At 47.0% G+C, this 21,617-nt stretch overlaps 1 protein-coding gene across 2 annotated transcripts in view; it reads right to left on the reverse strand.

Moving 5' to 3' along the window:
• FBXL20 (F-box and leucine rich repeat protein 20) overlaps positions 1–21,288 on the reverse strand; it is a 604,101-nt gene extending 582,813 nt beyond the window's left edge. For both annotated transcript variants that reach the window (XM_078645644.1, XM_078645643.1), the window contains exon 1: positions 20,546–21,288. In XM_078645644.1, coding sequence (XP_078501770.1) covers positions 20,546–20,587 — 42 coding nt within the window. In that variant the 5' untranslated portion in view covers positions 20,588–21,288. The remainder of the gene's footprint in view (positions 1–20,545) is intronic.
• Positions 21,289–21,617: the final 329 nt, after the last annotated feature.

Genomic DNA, 21,617 nt, shown 5'->3' on the forward strand with positions numbered 1-21,617 from the left:
TTGCTTGCATGTGGTGTCAGAGGCAGAAGGGTGGTGCCAGAGGTATGAACAAAATTGCCAGTGGGCAAAATTGGCAGCTCTCCAAGAAAGATTTTGGAACTTGCATGCTGGCTTCCACACCATCATCGACAGGGATGCCTCGTATTCAGTGATCAATTATTTATATGGAGGTACATTGATCATATTCTTCTATGTGTGGAAATTCAACAGCTAACCTAGATCTAATCATAAGCAGAAATTACATTTGCTAGCTATTACGATAGATCCATAAATTGGGTGAAATCCCAAATACTTCCATTAACAACAGCTCTTTTGATCCACAGATTTGGAATATTCACTGCAATGGTGTACAGAAACGGTTAAGTATTTCAGAACTAAAATTCAATAAAGAGTAAGATATGATCATTAGGGAGAACTAAGAGACTGCAATAAAGGAGCTATTTGTTTACGTGGATCAATGGAATATAATACATCGGTTAATGGTCGTGCAAAGTAGCAGTAATTAAAATGATCGCACTGTCGAAATTTCAATATCTGTTTGTTAAAATATCGATCCTTTAATGCAACAATTCTTGGATACCTTACTCTCACATATATTTGATGTGTACAGGGAAACAGGCTGGAATACGATCAAAATGGTAGCCACTCCCCTCTTGCTTACCATATTTATTTGTTGGTATGGAGACAATGGTGGACAGTGCTGGATTCTAGATCCTCTAAAACAAAGGTTCAAATGCCTGCTAGGGAGGCTTGCACACAGGATTTGAAAGGAGAATTTGCAGAGCACTGCTGCAATTATTGTGGAATGCAAAGAATAATCCAGGACTGGAAGGCAAAACCGAATCCACTTTAAATGTATGCACTGCACACCAGTTCAAGGCATATTTGACATATCAAAGAGCCCGGACTTCAGGGGATTTCCATTTCCTGAATTTAGCATGGTCTCGTCCAGGAGCGTAGGCATTTGGGAAGACCTCCTAATATATACTTGTTGAATTTGCCATTCCCTTTGGCCCTGTACAGGACTCCTCTGTTTTACGGGAAGCTTTGTGCGATACAAATAGTGTACATATACATACATATGTAGGTACATAAAGAGAGTTTAGCAAACTGCAAGGAGATAACTTTTCATTTCCTCCTTTTTGGGGACTGTCCGGTTGCCAGTCTCCCAGCTGCTCCGAGGTTTAATGCAGGGTAAAAAGGGATATAATTAGTCAAGCAGAACCTGCTGTACTGTATCAGGCAGTTTGGTACGATGTGATGCGCTTCGCATACCACTGAGTGCAGTACAATGAGTACATGCCTAGGGAATAACTTGTAGATATAGAGAGAGGCTTTGGGAAGAATGTGCCTTTCTCCTGGGGGCAGTTGGGTAGGTCTTAGGGTGCAGCTTAAGCCCCGCCTGCATTCAGGCCCTCTTCAAGGAATGCTGGCCAGGGAACTTGTTTCCTGCTTCGATGTACAGTTCTTCAGTTCTAATGCAAGTAAGGACAACTTTCGGATATCAGTAAATCGAGTACTTTTACATTAGGTAATAGTGGCAGTGCTTAGAAACAGCAAGTGTGCAGTATGAAATACCTAATACAAACCAGCAGTTTTGAGGTTGTGGGGAAGCCATTGCTTACCCATGGGATGGAGGGGGGTGGGGAGGTAGTAGAGGGGCAAAAGTGGTCACTTTAATTCCTGGGCGAACCCCTTTCGAGGTATCTGCCCACCTTAGGTTCTGACAGAACAAGACTTTGGGTGCCAGTCCCTCTTCAGGGTGCAAAGCAGATTTAGGTTTAGCACAGCACGAGGCCTAGTGTAATGTAACTGGATACCTAAGTGCTGTAAAAACCCCCTCCATCGTTCTGTGGGACTTGCTTCTACTGTTAAATAACATAAGTCTTTGCATAAGCAAGGTGTTCACATATAAGGACCAAGTAAAGAACTCCTCTTTGGTATGGCTACCAGTCACTACGATTGCAGAGTTAGCAGTAAACTGATGATTGGGCCGGTGGATGCCTTTAGACTTGCACACACGATTAATAATTCAGTGGCAGTACAGTGCCAAAGACTAGAATCTTTTCTGCAACAAGAGCTACTTTGGATGAATAAATCTAAAGAGATGTTAATATTCACTGTTACAATGGAAACCGCATCCAACAAGAATACAAAAGTGACCACTCCATGCTGGATGATCAGCAGTGGCCTGATTCATACAAATGGTAATGTCACAAAAACGAGGATGAAATACCTCGGCATGAATAACGGTCATAGTAGTAAATGTTCTCTGGCAAGAAGCAAAGTAGTATGTCCTCACAAACTCAGCATTAATTTACATTCAAACGTCACCTTTAAATATATTTTGGTAATGCAAAGCAAAAAACAGCTCGCCAGAGTCTTCATCATCTTGTGAAAAGAGCGAGACCATAATGGCTTTGGAAGCGGGGTGGTGGGAGGGGAAGAAGCAACACAGACGGGCGTTGTGGGAACGGGAAAAAGCAACACAGACGGGGAGCGAGAAGGGAAAAAGTAGCAGACGGGGGAGCGGGAGGAGAAAAAGCAACACAGACTGGGGGATGGGAGGGGCCCAGAGTAAGGGTAGGATCAAAGCCATCAGCTCTGTAGAACTACCATCAGAGCTTTGCTCTGCCATCCCCGTCGGCCTTTAACCATTATCGGTTGTGGTCTTCCACCGGGGGATAATCCGAGGCATTATCAGCATCTGGTTACTAATTGGCCAAATGGTAAACCAGTAATGCTCGAGTACTTTTTCTATTCACTTTGGTCCTGATGAAGTGCCACTGGACCCGCTAGGGGCTACTAGGCACAAAACATGTTGACCTTATGCACAACATCAGCTCTATAGGATCATAATTTCCAGTCAAGGCCCATACTTTTAGTTAGGCTAGGGTCCTGTGATAATAAACACAATATGTTACTCTTCACTCTCACCACACTACCCAGCCCACACACCGCACTCACCCACCGGCTTCATCACCAAAAGATCTCGACTAAAGAGCCCCTTCGCGGGTGCCCGTCCGACATTGCAGCGCCGGTCCGACGAGGAGCACGCCCAATGATGAAGCATGACATCCTTCCGGGTGTGTGAGGGCACTTTTGGAAAAGACCTCCCCTTCCCAGATTCTAGGAACTGTATGCCTCTGTGATTAATTAAGGGGAAAAAGCAACACAGACTGGGATGAGAAAAAGCAACAGACTGGGGCGGGGAAGAAGCAGCACCGACGGGGGTGGGCGGGGAAGAAGCAGCACCGACGGGGGTGGGCGGGGAAGAAGCAGCACCGACGGGGGTGGGCGGGGAAGAAGCAGCACCGACGGGGGTGGGCGGGGAAGAAGCAGCACCGACGAGGGTGGGCGGGGAAGAAGCAGCACCGACGGGGGTGGGCAGGGAAGAAGCAGCACAGACGGCGGTGAGCGGGGAAGAAGCAGCACGGACGGCGGTGAGCAGGGAAGAAGCAGCACGGACAGCGGTGAGCGGGGAAGAAGCAGCACGGATGGTGGTAGGTGGGGAAGATGCAGCACGGACAGGGGTGGGCGAGGAAGATACAGCACGGACGGGGAAGATGCAGCACGGACGGGGAAGAAGCAGCACGGACGGGGTAGGGGAAGAAACAACAAGGACGGAGGGGTGGGCGGGGAAAAAGCAACACAGACAGGGGTTGGGAGGGGGGAAGAAGCAGGACATTAAAAATGTCTTGCTTCTTCCCTTCCTACCAGTGTTGCTTCTTCCCTTCCTACCCACTATCCGTGTTGCCTCGTCCCCGCCCACCCCATGTCTGTGTTGCATCTCCCCCTCCCACGCTCTGTCTTTGTTGCTTCTTCCCCACCCACCCCCATCCGTGCTGCTTCTTCCCCACCCATGTGTGTGTGTACACACATATACGAAAACAACAATTGATGGACAGAATGCAGAATAATGTCATACATTCACCCCAGTACAGAGATCTGGGCCTAAATCCATCGTTTTTTTGCACTCCACACCACCCCAGGTCAGACATGGCCATATGCAAAACAGCCTTGACCCTGTGCCTCATGGGAACAGTCCAGCCCGAACTGCCAAGCCATGTCTTTCCTGGACCGGAATCAAGCATCCAAGGACCGGTTTCTGGCTATCAGCCGTCATCAGCCTGGATAGCTTGACTCCAGTGGTGTGGAGAGCATGGGACTCACGTCTGAGCATACCCATCCCACTCGGGGTGACAAATGCAAAAGCAGCACGGACGGGGGTGGACGGGGAAGAAGCAGCACGGACGGGGATGGGCGGGGAAGAAGCAGCACGGACGGGGATGGGCGGGGAAGAAGCAGCACGGACGGGGATGGGCGGGGAAGAAGCAGCACAGACGGGGTGGGCGGGTAAGAAGCAGCACAGACGGAGTGGGCGGGGAAGAAGCAGCACAGACGGGGTGGGCGGGGAAGAAGCAGCACGGACGGGGTAGGGGAAGAAACAACAAGAAAGGAGGGGTGGGGGGGGAGGAGCCAAGATGGCGATCGGAACAGTCGCATAAACGTCTCGCTCCGAGATCCCTTCCTCCCCGCCGCCTATCCTGTCTTTAATCCTGATCGGGGTGTTCCGAATTTGGTTACCTGGGAAGAGCCTTCACTTACCGTCTTTTTCCGGGGCTCTGGCGTGCAGTGGTTTCTGCGTTCTGCCCTTGTAACCTTGCTGGCCTTCCCGGCCCTGACGCCGGGGCCTCGAGTGCTGTGTCTGCCCGGAGGTGTTCGGAGTGCCGGCGGCCCGGAACCGCTGAAGAGACCCGATGGTGGGAGCCTGAGAGCCGCGAGCCGGAAGCGCCGGAGCGGACCCACCCCCGATGGTGGGCCACCCCGCATGCCTGATTGCCTGCCGGCCCGAAGAAGAGAAGCTGCGTTGTCCGGCACCCCTCGGGTGAGAAGCCCACTCCTGTTGATTGTCCCGCCTGGGACCCGGTGCAGGGCTCCCCCGGGTGTTGTGGGGGGCGCACCCGTTCTTCTGGTGACTCTCCTTTCTCCGCCGAGCGCCATCCGCCGCGGATCGGCTGTGTGTCCTGGGGCCTCCGGCACTCCTGGTGGGCTTGGCGGCGGATGCGACAATGGCGGCGGGCGATATGCACAAGATGGCGGATGGCCCCTCGGAGTGTCTTCCTCCTGGAGACAGGGACGTTGCTGCATTTGCTCTCCCCAGACCTCGTTTGATTCGGGCGGCCCCTACACGGAGTACTATCTTGTTCGCCCTGGGTGCTCTGCGGATCGACCTGTCCTTGCACTGCCGGGACTTGGAGTTGCGGATCGCCGCCATAGTTGTTCAGCCATTTTGTGACGCGGTGTCGTCTCCCCGAGTTGGTATTGTTGAGACTTCTCCAGCTGCTGTGCTGGGATATCCGGCTGGGTGTTCGATTCCATGGGATCAAGTGGACCCGGTGCCGATGCAGCAGTATTTCCTACATCCTGATTTCTTTGCTTTGTGCTGGACAGCCCGGACTTTGTGCTTGGCCACGTGGATCTTTGGGTTACTTTTGCATTCTGACTGCTGCCGAGTTTTCCTGGCTGCTTTTTGTTCACCGAGACGGTGTTCCGTGAAGATCCCACTTGCTTTCCCTGACTGGTATGGACCCACTGTATCATGCTGTTTCCTGGTCGTGGCGGGGTCTGGCAGCTCGGCTTTTCATAGAAGTGGACAGGGGTGATCGTGCCTGGGTGCCTGCGGGACTTTTGTTTTGTTAATTGGCATCTCCGTGCCTCATCATTTGGACAGTTCCTGTCTTCATCCTTTATGTAGGCTTTTCTCAGTATCCTTTTTTGACCTCGACTAGTGATCCGTTATTGCGGGTGGGGTGGTGTTTTGTATTTCGATCGCTGGCTCCCCTCCTCTCTTCTCTCCTCTCCTTCTTTTCCCTCTTTTTCCTCTCCTTTTATCCCTTTCTCCTTTTTCCCTTCGTTATTATTCCCTTTCTCTTTCTTCTATATTTCGGGTGACTCTGGGCGACAGGCACGCTGTTTAGTGGGATAGGCCATAGCCATTACAGTGATGTAGGGTGGGGGGGGGTGTTTGTTATTTTAGTTTGTTTTCTTCTATGGTCCCTTTTTTGCTTTCTTTCTAGGGGGTGGGCTATGTCCCTTTGTTCTTTCTCCTTCGTTTCGTAGGTGTCTGCACTTTCTCCTTTTTCGGGGCGGGAGGGCGGTCTATGCGGTGACCCATATACTTGTTTGCTACGATTTGTCCTTTATTTTTGAACCTTTGATGGGCATTGGATGTATCTGGGCTTTGCTCTACTGTGGTTATTTGAGTGCGTAGTGGGCTGCATCCCTCTCGTCCCCCCCCCTCTTTTTCTGAGTATGTTGCATGACACATGGGTAGATATGGCTTCTGCCTCCTCTATACATCATAAAATGAAACCTTTCTTATCCTGGCGCTTACTGTGTAACGATTTCACTACTCGTCTATCCTGTATTCATCCTGCCGTACACATTGATGTTGTTCCCTTTTGACTCTCCTGATTTTGCGGCCGACCCTTGTGGTTGTAGGCCTGCGCTTGTACTTATACCTGTTACTCAATAAAGGTTTTTAAAAAAAAAAAAAAAAAAAGAAAGAAAGGAGGGGTGGGCGGGGAAAAAGCAACACAGACAGGGGGTTGGAGGGGGGAAGAAGCATGACATTAAAAATGTCTTGTTTCTTCCCTTCCTACCCACTATCCGTGTTGCATCGTCCCCGCCCACTCCATGTCTGTCTTGCATCTCCCCCTCCCACGCTCTGTCTTTGTTGCTTCTTCCCCACCCACCCCCATCCGTGCTGCTTCTTCCCCACCCATGTGTGTGTACACACATATTTATAATATATATATATATATATAATATATATATATATATATATATATATATATATATATATATATATATACACACACACACACATATATACACACACACACATGTACTATGTACTGCGCAGTGAGCGAGCAATGCTCCTGAGGTGTGTATGATATTCCATAGAGCATGCCCACAGTGCTTTCAAAATACATACTACAGGGTGTGCAGTGAGCGCACAGTGCCCCCTGGTATGTACATTAGCCCACGAAGTAAGCTGGCAGTGCTTTAAAGGTGTGAAAGATAGTCCATGGAGTGAGCTCACGGTGGTCTCAAGAGAAGTAAAGGAGCTAGGGGTGAGCGCAAAATGCTCTTGAGGTGCGCCTCCAGGTACGTACTAACAAAGAGTGTGGAGATGGTACACAGTGCTTTCATCATATGAATGATGACAGCACAGTGTCTACTTGAAGCAGATTCACAGCTTCAGACGAAAACAGGACTTAATGCTCCTCAATATCTTAAGCTATTCCTACTCCTTCCGCCAAGAGACAGTGTGCTATACAGTAGAAAGGAGATGTAGAAGTGCCTGCAGACCGTGTGTCCAGGGGATCTCTTAAGATCAGGTGAGATGCGAAGCTTGGAGACTGCGGTGGTCTAGTGGTAGCAGAGCAGGTGACACACTTCCCCAGAATCCATTGCCAATAAAAAAGCACCTAATACAGCACATGAAAATTAAAGTGATTTCTTTCAGTGTTGCTTCTTCAGATTGCATCCTATGTCAAAAAGCTCTCTCTCTATTCCTAAAACTGACATTAACTTAAAACTTCTGTCACCCCTCCTTTTTAGGTCTCGCTGAAGCAACGAGCATGCGTTGTGCTGCGAGAGTATAGTAGGGCTTTCAAAAATGCTCCCAAAGTCTGCAGATCGGACACAGTGCATGTGTGCCGGGCACGCGCACCATTTGTCCGCCGGCAGGTTTTGGGAGCAATTTCGCTGGCCGCTTTGATGTTCTCAGTGAGCTGCGCGGCCACTGAGAACATCAAAGCGGCCGCAAAATGCTCACCATTTGTCACCCTCTCCCTTCCTGCTGGCATTTAGCCCTCCCTTCTCACCCAGTCCTGGTTTCCCTTGTTTTTTCAAGAGACCGGTCAGCCTACGTCTATGACAAGATCACAGGTGACACCTAACGCCCCCTCTGATATCAGAACCTGCTTGTTACTCCCCAGTCCAAATCGAACAGTCTCATGCCCATGCCAGATGACACAGGATTTCCTGAGCTACCTCTTTCCTAAAGCTGTCGTTTTAGTTATCCCCATCGACATTAAGTTCCCTTCTTCCCACTTGGTGTATGTCCTGATCTTGCTGTTTCTTGTAAAGCAGTGACATTTAGTGTTCTCCGCAGAGAAGTCACTGCCGCACCAATGTGTAATAACAAACCGTTTACCTCAGTCACTTTCTGGCTGCCACGCCTTGGTTTGGTTCGACAATAACTGCCATACCACACAGGGGGAAAGGCCAGAGGACACATCTGCATGATCGTTTGCGGACGCTTCTACAATGTTTTAAAGGCAGCAGTGTAAAGAGGTGTGTTTGTGTGCGCCTGGTACGTGACTTTTTACATCTCCTTGACGCTTTCACTAGCTTTACCCCGAATGTCATACCACAAATGTGGCACGTAATGCCCCCCATCCCCGCCAATTTACGACCTATTTGAGGACATTCTACTTAAATGTATTTTCGAATTATTCATCAACTATTTTTTTATAGGTTAACCAGTAAATATTATAGCTCTTTACTAGGAGGTGCTACAAAAAGGCAAATGAAATGCAAGTTCTGACAAGCACACGGGGTACAGATGTACGGAATACGAGCAAGCCACTGGTCACTTCATTAAACCACAGCGCTATGTGTGCGCAATGATGTTAGCGCTATAGTACAGATATATACAAGAATTACCATACCACGCAGGGGAGAGAAGCCAGAGGCCACATCTGCCCGATCGTTCCCGGGCGCTTCTGCAATGCTTTAGAGGCAGCAATGTAAAGAGGTGTGTGTTTGTGTGCGCCTGGTACGTGACTTTTTACATCTCCTTGGCGCTTTCACTTTACCAAACCGCGGTGCTATGTGTGCGCAATGATGTACATTGCGGCACTTTATATTCTGGTTTGATTGCTGAGTGTACTAGGGTGCCTACGAACTGCAGGAATATGTGCCACACCCAATAGTCACAGGCTCAAATTTGTGCTAGTCTGCTTGGTTTATCAGCCTACCAATGTTGATAAATAATTTGTAATTAATCGGACACAGCACTTAATCTTCCAGTGCTCAACACACATATATATCCTTTACACTTGCCATATCGCCATTGCGTGTGTGTGTATGCGCCTGGTACGTGACTTTTTACATCTCCTTGGCGCTTTCACTTTACCAAACCGCGGCGCTATGTGTGCGCAATGAACACTGCACTCAATGCAACATACACTCCACACAATACCACTCAGTGCCACATAATTATATGCTACATAATTACACTGCGCTCAACGCAACATACACTCCAAATACCACTCTGTGCCACATAATTACACGCCACATAATAACACTGCACTCAATGCAACATACACTCCAAATACCACTCTGTGTCACATAATTACACGCCACATAATTACACTGCACTCAATGCAACACACTCCAAATACAACTCAGTACAGCATAATTACACACCACATAATTACACTGCACTCAATGCAACATACACTCCAAACACCACTGAGTGCCACACAATTACACGCCATATAATTACAGTGCACTCAATGCAACATACACTCCAAATCCCACTCAGCGGCACATAAGTACACACCACATAATTACACTGCACTCAATGCAACACACACTCCAAATACCACTCAGTGCCACATAATTACATGCCACATAATTCCACTCTACTGAATGCAACACACACTCCACACACTACCACTAAGTGCCACATAATTATATGCTACATAATTACACTGCACTCAATGCAACATACAGTTCAAGTTCAAGTTAAAAGATCTTGATAGAGCGCACTGTGACCAAGCGGCTTCCTGGCGCTAGAGTTTCGGCTGAGAAGCACAGAAGTCTGCCAAGGTGAAGATCAGCAGGAGTACGCTTGGGAGAACAGGAACGTCTTGAGCGCCTTGCGGAATTGTGAATAAACTGGAATGGATCTAATGGACAGCGGAAGACTATTCCAGAAGCGAGGAGCTAGAACAGAGAATCTGGTACTTACAGTTTTGGTCCTGCGGAAACGAGGGACATTAAGGAGAGCCTGATTGGAGGAGCAGAGGGTACGGCTGGGGGTGTAGGGACTGATGAGGGAATTAATGAAAACCGGGGCAGTGCGGGCACGGGCCATGAAGGCTAGGCATCCCATCTTGAAAAGGGACCTCTGGCAAATGGGGAGCCAGTGAAGGGATTTCAAAAAAGGAGTGATGTGGTGGAACTTGGGAAGGTGGTGAATAAGGCGGGCGGCCTGATTCTGGATAGCCTGTAGACGGCGAAGTTCATAGGCAGGGATACCCACGTAGAGGCTATTCCCGTAATCAAGACGGGAAAGAATCATGGCCAAAATAATAAGTTTGAGAGCATCAGGAGAAAAGAAATAGGAGACTTTCCGAATGATCCGGAGGGATAGGAAGCAGGAGGAAACAACTCAACTAATCTGGGCATGCATGGAGAGGTCCTGGCTGACTTTAATGCCCAAGGTCCTAACTGAGGCCACCGGTACAGGGGGTGGGGGTGGAGGGGGGGGTTTCGAAGATGGAAGGCCAAAAGGCGGCGGACCAAGGGGTGATGGTAGCGCCTATCAGGACCAGCTCCTTCTTGTCCGGATTGAGTTAAAGTTGGTTGTGGTTCATCCACTCAGAAATGAAAACAAAGGTAGAATGAAATTTCGGCAGGGAGTCAGAAGAAGAAGAAAGATCAAATACAAGCTGGAGGTCATCCGCATAATTATACACGGAGACCCCCATTTCTAGAAGAGAAACAATACGGGGGTGGATGTAAAGATTAAAAAGGAGGGGGGACAGGGAAGAACCTTGGGGGACCCCACAAGGAACCAGGCGGGTAGAGGCAGAAAAGCCGGAGAGATGGACCGCCTGAGTCCGCCCTTTGAGAAAAGAGGCAAGCCAAGAGAGGGCAGTGCCCCGAACGCCCGCTGCGCTGACACGGCCGGGAAGGATGGAATGATCGACCGTGTCAAACGCAGCGGACAAGTCAAGGAGCACCAAGGCTTGAGGTAAGTTGGAGTCCGCCTTGCTCTTTAGCTCGTCTAGGACGGACAGGACCACTGAATCAGTTGAGTGGCCCGGGCGGAATCCCCGAATACCACTCAGTGACACATAATTACACACCACACAATTACACTCTACTGAATACAAAATACACTCCACACAATATCACTCAGTGCCACATAATTACACGCCACAATTACACTGCACTCAATGCAACATACACTCCAAATACCACTCAGTGCCACATAATAATATGCTACATCTTTACACTGCGCTCAACGCAACATAGACTCCAAATACCACTCAGTGCCACATAATTACACTATCTATCGCCCCTGACTATCTCTCTATCTCCCCTGACTATCGCCCCTCACTCTTACTATCCCCCCTCACTCTTTCTATCGCCCCTCACTCTTTCTATCGCCCCTCACTCTTTCTATCGCCCCTCACTCTTTCTATCGCCCCTCACTCTTTCTATTGCCCCTCACTCTTTCTATTGCCCCTCACTCTTTCTATTGCCCCTCACTCTTTCTATTGCCCCTCACTCCGTCTATCGCCCCTCACTCCGTCTATCGCCCCTCACTCCGTCTATCGCCCCTCACTCCGTCTATCGCACTCTATTGCATTACCACAGCATCACTCAGCACCACCACAGCATCACTCAGGGGCACCACAACATCACTATGCGCTACCACAACATCACTGAACGCCACAGCATCACTCGTAGCCACCACAACATCACTCAGCACCATCACAGCATCAATCTGTACAACCATTCAACAACAACTGGTTCAATTATGTTCTCTCAATGTTTCAAGCTTTATTACAAATGTCACAAAAAGATGTTAATATTTCACTTCTGTTCTTGGATTTTCATCACAATAAAATACACTGAACATAATCTTCACAAAAGTTATTTACAAAAGTTTAAGCTATTGCTGTTATAAATTACAATAACTTTTATTTAAGTATTAATTATTTAAAAAATTAAAAGCCATTGTTATTTGTAATATCAATACATCTAAGTCACGTAAATACAACAAATATTGCATTACAAATGGTATAGGTGTACCATTTGCGAAAGTTATAACTATTGGGATTGTAAATGACAGCTATTAATTTCGCTATTTTCAAAACCAACACATAAATAAAAAAATTGTCATTTACAATACCAATAGCTCAAACTTTCCTAATGTGAGACCTATTGCATTGCAAATGCTTGTTTACCTAGGAATTACACTTGTTTTCTTTCCATTCATGCACGCCTCCTCTCTCTGAACACAGCTTAGACTATCACGTGTCTGCCTAAATCTCTTCTGTTGCATTTCTGTAAATTGCCAACAACCCATTTTAAGATAATAACAAACACTTTTGTAACTCCCTTGTAACTTAGTAACACCACTGCATCCGCGCTAGGACATTTATTAATCCCAGCAACCATCGGCAAAAAAGAAGACCACAAATATAAACTTTGTTTTAAGGTAAGCCCCTTTAAAACAGCAATATTAATGAACGGTATTTAGTCTCTTGGCGAAACCTCCCCAACGGCCGCGGCAACAAGGCACAGTGCACACTCACAGGCTTGTGCCCTCTCCCTAGCTTGAAATGATGCGCAAGGTCCAAGCCCAACACCGCGTGCACCCACACAAGAAGCTGACCTACTTGCGCCATCCCAAGACAAAAACCACAAACACTAACCGCAACAATCGTGCCCTTTGAGCAATTGTTTGAAAAGCAGCCGTATACATATTTCTGCCATTTGTATAGCCCCTTACCATTCTTGGATCTATGGGGAAACCTCTCAGCATGGTCCTGGGATCTGAGACTGACAGGAGTGCCAGTAATCAGTTATTTTGTGGTCAGGCCGGTGTATTTAATGGATTAATGCTGATCTGTTTGTCACCCAGCTGTGTTTGTGTATTCACACACACACTGCTGTCTGCGTTTGCACACACTATGCGGTCTGTATTTAAGGTCCAAGTGAATTTCAATAGGATTTTGTCGTTTCTTTTAACCACGAGGGTGAAAGATTAGCCATTTGCCAAAAGTAAGGGCTGATGTTTGAGTGCATCCACACTGCCAACTACATTGTTCTGATGCCATGTTTACGTGGCGGTAAGGCGCATGCAGACTGTCCAACTGTGATTTCCTTTGCATCTGTGTACAGAGTTGCTAACAGGGTTTTTTTTTCACTGTCTGACCGAGACCCAATGAGCAGTGTTTCTTTTTCTTAATGATGGATTACATGGTATTAGTAGAAAAGGAGTAGGATTTATTTTCTCAAATGGAGAACCTATACCAATGTGTGGTAGGATTTTGCGCTATAGCTTTTAACGCCTGCGGCTTTCCAAGTGGTTCTATCATAATTTCTTGTGTTACGTGGGCCTCCTGCCATTGAGAAACTTTCAACTAGTTATGTCTCTGTGCTACTAGATACTGACTTGCAAGCAAAAGGGCGCATTTAGAAAACGATGGAGGTCAGCAGTGAGGTACTTTTGAGATCAAAGTTATGTTTTGTACTTCCTGAAAATTATTAGGAGTCCAACGGCAGCCTGGATAACACTTCAATGCAACCAGAAAGATGGCAGCAATGCTAGGCGTTGCTGTCCAGGTGGGAAACGAATAGGGCCTGGACAGTTGTTGTAAAGTGTGCTTCAGGCAGTTCGCTTTGGAGTTCAAGCAGGGGTGATGGATGACTCCAAGCAGACTGCTTCTTAGGAATATGTCTTTTTGAATGAGCGGTCAATGATGAAAAGGCGAGATTTTACACTTGTGATGAGGAAGGAAGTGGTCCATCCACTTTAATTTAGAGGTGCTCTCTCTTGGGTGTGGACCTGTATGATACTTGACTAAGAGAATAAATTCAGTATAGAAGGTCATCAAATGAAGGGAGACTCAAGCTATCCGGGATTGGAAGAGGGAAAGTCAGCCTTTGAGTCACTCGATGGCTGTGCTTTAGGAGACTTCAGACCCACTAAAATATCTCTGACATACTGATGAATCCTAATGTCCTCTCTAAAGAGCACTGGCAAGAACATCGATGTTAAGGCCCCTGTGAGCCGCTTATTTAGAAGCTCACAAGTGTGCAAGGTGGTGCTGACTTAAGTATGATTGATATTTTGGGAAGTACCAAGCAAGGCAAAACGTTGTTGCGTAAAATCACTGTTCAGACTTCAGTCTGTTCCTTCTGGATCAGCCATTCTGGAGTTGTGGCACTCTCCCGAGCCTGTTCACACAGACAAGAGAGTTTGCCATGGTGCACATTCCAGAGCAGGTGTCGCCAACGAGTAGCTCTCCTGTGTGCAGCCAGCTACGATTATCGAAGCTTTTGTTTGGTTGAATATTATATGTATATCAGAATTAAAAAGCATGTATTCAAGACGCAAATTTGTGTATTTTCACAACTCATAAGCTGATGTATGTAGAAAAATAGTTGAATCTTTAAAGTGTGGTTAAAGCTTTTAGAGTTGGAGAGATGTATTACTACTATTTATACCTTGGTGCCAGGGGGGTTGCAGCTATGGTTTGTATGTACTACACATGCAATATCTCATTTCAAATTGTCAAAAGCCATTTTGATATTATTACTGGAAACCCTGCTTATGCACCGGTGTGATCACTGCTGACACTCTTGAATGGGGTGATAACTTTTACATCACTAGTTTTAAGTAGCTCGGGATGATTTTCATTGAATTTAAATAGCTCTCGTTACAGAAAAGGTTGGAGACCCCTGTTGCAGAGACAACTCACATAGATAAGAGTCACTGTGGGCGCATACACTCAAGCCTGCTCCTTCAACAGCCGTCAGTCGGCATAGCTTTTCGAGGTTTCCTTGCTGTTCAGCTAATTGAGCCGCCAGTAACGGCAGCAACCACAAAAGGCTACAGACTCATTAACCGCAACAACAATAAAGCTAGCGCCCGGCCAGCAGGCCCTTTGTATAACCACTGGCTGCATGTACGAGTCAGCCAGTCATGGGGTGCGTCCGTGCTATAGAGCACACTTCTTTACATTACGTGAGCGTCAAGCACATCAAGATTGAACACTTTATCTGATTCCGAAGTGGGTTTAGAGACTTTAGACGCAAAGAAAAGAAACTCTAATCTAAATTAATTAGCCTTCATATGCATTTAATATTAGGAGACAAAGTAAAAAGACACTTTCAATCCAATCATGAGTGTCTGCGTCTTTGTCCCTTATCTTAATAAATAATCTCTGCTAGTTAATACATAAATAGCGCGGTGTGTACACAACCATCTAAGCACACACACGACTAACGGGGAGCATATACTAAGTTGACCCTCTCGGGACATATATTTTTAGGAATCGATCCATTGTATGGAGACCCCCCTGAGCAGGCACTCCGAGCAAGTCCATGGTATTTGGACGCCATAGGCACATGCTTCTCTACTACTGTGTATATGCTATGCAGAATCTACAGGGTTAATGGTGTGCCTTCACGCCATGCGACACCAATGAAAAATACTTGGTTAATGATGCTCACCTGCTGCTCGTTTGGGAAAAGACTGGGGTAAGCTGTGAACATACTCCCTTGATCCCCTGGGGACATATATGGTTAGTTCTACATACATGCTTAAGGACTCTCCTTGGCACATATACGGTTAGCTGTATATGCAAACTAGTTAGCAGTGCATCGATGCTCTGGAATTCCAACGTGCAGACAAGGTTAGAATTAAGTACGTGCTGTGGAGTCCTCACAATATACATATGTGGATAGTGCTGCATATATGTTCTGAGCAGTGTTCAACCCTTCTGGTTTGGCGATGGTGGGGGGGGTACATACAAGACATCCCATTCCCCCTGCTGGGACGTTTGCTTTAATAGAATACAGTAAGGTAGTTCAGTGGGTCGAGAACTGGCACAGTTTCATGATCTCCAAAGATTTGAATCCACGTGGGATCGACTCACCCTTTCACCGTTGAAATAAGTGATCAGTGCTACTCATTTTGCTTCAGGAGGTTCCTGCCTCGAAACTGCAGACAGTCATCATAGAAGATCAAAGAGAGTGACATTAAGAGGGCTACAAAGGGGGGGCCTGTAACCACCTCTCAACTTGGAGATGAAACATCTCATGACTTGACTGTCAGTCAGGTTAAGAAGAAGGGGAGAGTTCTTCACGGGGAATCCCTGACGTGAGCAACTCCACAGAAGTAAGACAGGAACTAAAACCAGTGAAAAAACATTAATGTGCCTTTTTAGGTATAGGAGAAAAAAGTAATGTGACACAACTGAGTACATTTTTGGGAGGTGAAGGATTCTAGAGATTACCGAAGAAGGACAAAAATGCTAAGAAGATGGTTGTATGAAAGGGCACGCACTGAGCTGGGGTTCATGAGAAGTTGCTAAGGGTCCTAAAGGTTATAACTGGGCCTCATTTAGCTGTGTAACACGTATTGATTGAGTTGTAAACAGTACCTTGCAGGAGGACCCCGTCTGGGGTGGATACAGCAGGTATGAAATTATGGTTTCCAGATCTGAGGGTCACAACTCACATGAGCTAGCGTTGAATGTGTAATATGGCCGTGGTTTCTCAGCAGCAACAATTGCTCCTGTGGGTATGTCACATTGGTTATAGAGTCTACCTAACAAAATAGTAATAACGATTTAAAGGGAGGGTGTGTGTGTATATTTAACAGAAAGTGCAATTGTTTAACAGATTAGGGCAACTTTCTTTGTGATGTACTATAATATAAAATGTCATTCTTATACAGCATGTGTGAAGTAAGCAGACCCCCATTTGACCGAGAGGACTGCTGGATAAGGTATTTGTTTAACCAGCTCACACTTATATATTACCTATATATTTTCCATCAGCAACTCCCCCAATTCGGTCCAGACTTTTCAGTCCACCGTGCTGTCATTAGTGAATGGATGAATGTTGTAAATATTGGCAATAGATGACAGGATACTTCTAGTTGATTACATGTAGATTGATTGTAGGACACAGCTGAGTACACACCTAGCGAGCTGACCAGACCATCAACTGACACCGGTAGAACACTCTGGTACAGGTTAGAACACACACAGGTATTCTTGGAGGCTGAGGAGGAAAGAACTCTAAGGAAGGGCTAATGACTACTGTCAGCCATATTACATGAAGAATCAATATACAACAATGAACAGAAACCATCTAAAACGTAACCCGGATAAGACAGAGCTGGTTCTAACAGGGGGTATTCATAAAAATCCCTGGGGCCCTAATTTTTGGCCCAAGGAATTGGGTCAACACCCATCCCCTTCTAGTTCGGCCAAGAGCCTTGGGGTAACTATCAACCAGGACCGTACTATGAAGTCCCAGATCGGGTCAGTAATTTCCACTTGTTTCTTCTATCTGGGGAAAATAAAAAAGATCCAAAGATTACACACACAGAAAGCTCCGATTCAGGTTACTCTTGCCATGGTTGTGTCCCATACTGACTATGCCAACTCGTATTTTGGCATAGCCATATATTGATCAAAAGGCTTGCAGCTAGTACAGAACCAAGCTGCGCGTCTGATTTTCCATCAAGCCAGGAACCACCATGTCACTCCGCTTCTGAGGAAGCTACATTGGCTCCTGATTACTCAACGCTGCGCCTTCAAAGTCTGCTGCCTCATTTTCAAATCTCTAAATAGAAGAAGTCCTACATTTTTGAACAGACTAATTATAAGGCATGAACCCACACGTAATCTGAGCTCAGCCCATAAGCAATTCCAGTCAACTCCCTCATTTAAATTGAAGCATGTAGGCGGTGCACGGTTTGCTATCCTGGCCCCTAAACTTTGGAATTCTCTTACTTCTGAAATTCGCTTTTGCACCGACCTCCTAGGTTTTAGAAAACTTCTTAAAACCTGGCTGTTACGACATGCTTATGAGTAACTCCTTAAGGCACAGGTATCCATCAGGGTAGCGTCATGAAACCATCCCGGTGTACGCGCACTATATAAATTCATTTTAGCTTAACATAACTTACTGCCCAGAAGTAATAACCAAATATGCCCGATTGTAAAGGACTTGCTTATTGACACCACCATGTATTCCACAGACCAAGTGTTGGCGTTCAAATAGAGTATCTGGGGCTCACACTCCTAGAGAAAGTGTTATTACCTGGGAAGTGTATGATCTGGTATTGCCATTTACCCGATCATGACCTTATAAACCCTAACAGACAGCATGGACCGAGCTGCTGTTAAACGGTCCAGTAGAGGCTGCAGATTTTCACTCAATCATACTAACAATCCCCAAAAGGTCCAACATTGCCTTAACATTTCACTTGGTTTATTTAATGTTGGGTTCTCTAAATAGACGTCCTTTTGGTAGAATGCTGCCCCTTCACACTTCTGAGATAGCTTTCCCAAAGGAAGCAACAAGAGATCATGAACCCTGCTACGAAGTATTCATTCTAAGCCCCTTTGGTGTAGCGACGACCATTTAAAGCTGCCACAGTTTTCACAAGATCCCATCTTCAATTACAAGGTCTCCATTTAGAGCACACTGACAGAGTATAACACGGTCACATTACCCAGGCAATATACACACAATTGCTAATGATACCTATCTGGAGAATACGTGCAAGATAACGTGGCCGTGCAGAAAAAGTTTAATTTGTCACCACGTAGTACATAATTTTGGCATGACCCCAAGCATGGCACAATATTGACACCACCCAGCGGCGTGGCACAGTTAAGTTAAGGCACATTACTCTGGCTAGTACAATAATGGCTGACACTACGGTGCAAAACTCGCCAATTCAGTGAATATACCCGGTGATGAGGTCTGAATGTATTTATGTGTATATGTTGTGTGGCTCAGTGTTGGTTTATAATCAATTAATATGGTGATTTTGTCTACTGATTTAGTTACTATCCAGTCAACCCAGAGACTTGGGTTCTAATCCCGTTCTCTCAATAGATCTAAACTTTAATACTTCTACGTAAATAATGATCAATAAGTCTTCAAACTGGAAATAAGGATTGCTAATGTGTGAAGTAAAAATAAAAATGACTACTGCCCAAAAGTCATGTTTTCAACACACTCCAATAAATATTAGGTTATCTGACATAGTTATATCCACGCAGGACACCTCTTAAAAGGCCTAATGCGTCAAAAATAAAGTCGTTGTCAATCACTCTTCTGTGTACAACTCCTCTTCTGTAAGAGCTGTCCCTGGCGCAACAGAAATGTTCTCTGTAAGGAACTAAGCTGCTCCTAGAAGATAGGTTTGCGCTGTATTAAAAAGTTAAAATAAATAAATAAAAGTACGCTGGTCACAAGGAAAACTCTGTACTGGGCGCCGCGGAGTCCTAGAATGATGTACGAACTGACTACCAGTCTTGCCCCAGCACAGAGACTTCCTATTGCCTCACTTGCAGCACAGTGGCCTCTTTACTTACCCCTTCCTCTGCGTGAGCAATCCACCCTCACCCCTCCCTGATGCGGCCTTTAATCCTAATCCCTTCCTGTCCCAGGCTCGCCGGGCACTGTTTACACGTACAGTGCAGGCCGCACTCTTCCCCTGTGCACATAAACAGATCTGTTAACAAGTGGCAGTACCAGGCTCCCAGCAGCCACCTGAGCCAGGGAGGTCTGTAAAGCAAGCCCTTTGAGCATTTAAACATATTTCGTAAAAACGAAGACATGGGCACATAATGTGAGCAGTGTTCTACCAGTACAGTGTTGAAAGACCTGCTTAGTTAGCTCATGGGACAGCGTTTCTTCCACCTCACAAAGAATCCGTGGGGTGGCTGTTTACAGTGCACATAGATAAAGTAAAATGGTTCGGATTTCTCCACGCAGACTATATCAACTTCTCGGATCCACATCTGCCCAAAAGATATATAAACTCAAGAGATAATATGTGTCTTCCACGGTAACCACCACATTGAAATAGAAGCGATCATATGGTTCCCAAAAAAGTATATGTAGCCCTAACTAGTCCACAAACGGTACCGGACAACATTACCCCCGCACCAGAGGTGACACCGACGAGATGTGTAGAACCAAAATTACCCCCACTAGAAATGCCAGCAACACGTTAAACCTCATAGATGGGGCAGGCAAAAGGGTAGAGCACGGGGCCGAGAAAAAGACAGTACCCAAGTAGCGCCGACGAAAAAACGTGACAGTTGCAAGGGACCGTGACACAAAGTTAAGGAGCAGATTGTGCCAAACGAGTTACCTGGACGACGGTAACACGTACGAGGCACAACCACTACAACAAGAGCTTCAGATACGCACATCCTGATAAATTCACAGTTGATGTTCGCACCTTGAAACCTGTTCGTTAATGTACCTTCACGATGAGATCTTAAAAAAATACGTCTGCATCCTGAAACACTCAAGTGTGCCCGCGCCCTCAATCCCACCGAGAAGCCTGATGAGCAAAACAATAACTTAGTGTACTGTCAGCCTTCTTGTTCTGTGTACTTGAGTTCGTGTACCTGATACACATCTCACTCACTGTTGTACCTCTGCGAGTCTTCACACTCACCTCAAACCTGCTCTTAGTGACCCCGTTCATCTCTCTCCTCATGGTACGGCTCTCGGTGTGCGGCGGCTTCGGCCTCCTGTGGCCCCCAGGCTCTTCCGCCTCTCTGCACCAGGGCCCGGGAGTACGGACCTCTGCCCACCTCGGGGCTCGGGGGGCGTCGTCCACCCTCGCTGTGCCGCGGTCCGGCAGCGCGGCCTCCTGTCCTACACCCCGGGGTATCCCACCTTGGCTGGACACCAGAGTGAGTCCACTCTCCCGAGCCCCCTCTCTCCCTTCCGGGCCCCAGGGCGGCCTGTGAAACCCTGGCGGGTGGTCCTCGATATGCCTCGGTCCGTCAGTGAACTCGACTCCCCTCTCAGGTTATTTACACCCCCGATGACAGAGGCCCCCGTACACCACGAAGGCGGAAGGGCTGCCCTCCCTTGTTTGAGATCCCAGAGACACAGAACTGTTCCCTCTGACACTCTCTTCACTGATGCCTGCTACCACAGGAATCAGTACTATCCTCCCAGGGGGTCGCAGCTCTCTCCCACCCTCACTCTGCCCACCCACTTCTCTAAACTGTGACTGCTTCCGCCACCCCGGGCCTCGGTCCCGGAGCTCCGCGTACCGGAGTCGCACCACAACAAGCCGCGTTCTGATTGGCGGAGCGTATCCCCCTGTGCTGACAGCAGCCTGCGGGGGGCCAGCGGAGGAGCAGGCAGCATACACACTACACTGCGCCTGTGCAGTCCCGCATCGGGGAGGAGCCACGTCGCTAACGACGGGCATCTTTGGGTCAGGCATAACAATCCGGCAGAGTCGGTGAGGGTGTCTACGTGCCTCTGGCAGCGAACAAAAGGGCTCATGCTTTGCCTGACCCCTACATGGCTCCTAGTGTTCCCGGATGCTCGAGGCTTTCATGCTAATATGTAAAATAAGGACTACAGAACGTTTGTCGACCATTAACAATATCCACAAAAAAAAACTAGAGTGCAACTGTTAATTTGGTTGACATAATGTATTCGAGGTGGATGTGAACTCCATGTTGCTTGAATAAGAGTTGTGGACCTAACACCATTGCCTATGATCA

This window comes from Lissotriton helveticus, chromosome 5_1 (genome assembly GCF_964261635.1).
Source record: "Lissotriton helveticus chromosome 5_1, aLisHel1.1, whole genome shotgun sequence".
Lineage (NCBI taxonomy): Eukaryota > Metazoa > Chordata > Amphibia > Caudata > Salamandridae > Lissotriton > Lissotriton helveticus.